This window comes from Chiloscyllium plagiosum, unplaced genomic scaffold, assembly GCF_004010195.1.
Source record: "Chiloscyllium plagiosum isolate BGI_BamShark_2017 unplaced genomic scaffold, ASM401019v2 scaf_5247, whole genome shotgun sequence".
In the NCBI taxonomy this organism is placed as follows: domain Eukaryota; kingdom Metazoa; phylum Chordata; class Chondrichthyes; order Orectolobiformes; family Hemiscylliidae; genus Chiloscyllium; species Chiloscyllium plagiosum.
In genome coordinates this window covers 4511-5691 of record NW_025213271.1, presented here as the reverse complement: position 1 = coordinate 5691, position 1181 = coordinate 4511, and the positions used below count along the sequence as shown (strand labels likewise).

The 1181-nt window shown below is 61.3% G+C and overlaps 1 protein-coding gene across 1 annotated transcript in view; it reads right to left on the bottom strand.

The window, feature by feature from the left end:
- Positions 1 to 1092, bottom strand: part of LOC122547592 (ephrin type-B receptor 3-like) — a 3171-nt gene extending 2079 nt beyond the window's left edge. Inside the window, exon 1 of the mRNA XM_043686198.1 lies at positions 361 to 1092. Within this exon, the coding sequence (XP_043542133.1) occupies positions 361 to 997 (637 nt within the window). The 5' untranslated portion in view covers positions 998 to 1092. The remainder of the gene's footprint in view (positions 1 to 360) is intronic.
- Between the last annotated feature and the right edge of the window lie 89 nt (positions 1093 to 1181).

Sequence of the window (1181 nt, the reverse complement as noted above, 5' to 3'; positions counted from 1 at the left end):
CTATCCTATCTACCTCCACTTTCAAGGAGCTATGAACCTGCACTCCAAGGTCTCTTTGTTCAGCAACACTCCCTAGGACCTTACCATTAAGTGTATAAGTCCTGCCCTGATTTGCTTTCCCAAAGTGCAGCACCTCACATTTATCCATCTGCCACTTCTCAGCCCATTGGCCCATCTGGTCCAGATCCTGCTGTACTCTGAGGTAACCCTCTTCGCCGTTTACTACACCAACAATTCACCACCAAACCGCGACACCTCACAGCGGTAAATCCCATTCTCGTGACAGGAGGAATCGGGGGTGGTGGAAGGAACCTATAGAAAGTTAACCCCATCCCTGGGTCAATCGGCTGACCCCGTTACCTGTGCAAGCGGTGAGCTCCTCGTTGCTGCGGTAACCAGGCCTACACTCGCAGCCCCCGACGGGCACTATCCAGTCTCCCTCACTAGTGCAGTGCATCTTCACGGGGAAGGAACTCTCCGTGGCATTGGCCACGCATGTGCCATGGCTCACGGCCAGCGAGCTGAGGCTGGGCCCCGCCGCCGTCTCCGGGAACCGGGCCAGGTTGACGACGGTGGCCGGGCACTTGCGGAAGGAGGCCCGCACGGACAGGAGGTTGACGCAGGCTCCCCGGTCCCGGAACGCCAAGCGGAAGCCCGCCCCGGTGAGTGGGCCGATCGGCACGGTCGCCCTGTTGACCTTGCCCATCCCGTTGAGGGCGAAGACGTGCTCGGCGGTGATGTCCCGGGCCTTGGTGAAGGCGGCCTTCAGCTGGGTGGCCGTACGGGCCGAGGGCTCACCGTCGGAGTCCGCCTCGCCATAGTAAAGGCCGAAGGTCTCCCGGCACGATCCGTCGGTGCCAGGTATGGAGCTGCAGTCCCTGATGGTAAACCGCAGATCGACATAAACCATCTGCGCCTCCCCACGGCCGATGTAGGCGCTCCGTAACCAGTTGTCCTGGTTGGGCCGGTCCACGTTACACACGCGGTACGTTCTCATCGTGTTGAACAGCTTGTCCACGGCCACGGTCTCTTCCCACTTCCCCGGGGAGGCAGGGAGAGAGGGGGGGGACCGAGGGAGAAAGGGAGGAGAGAGAGGAAGGGAGGGAGTACGAGAGAGAGGGAGGGACACGCGCACACACAGCGAGGGAGGGACACGCGCACACACAACGAGGGAGGGACAC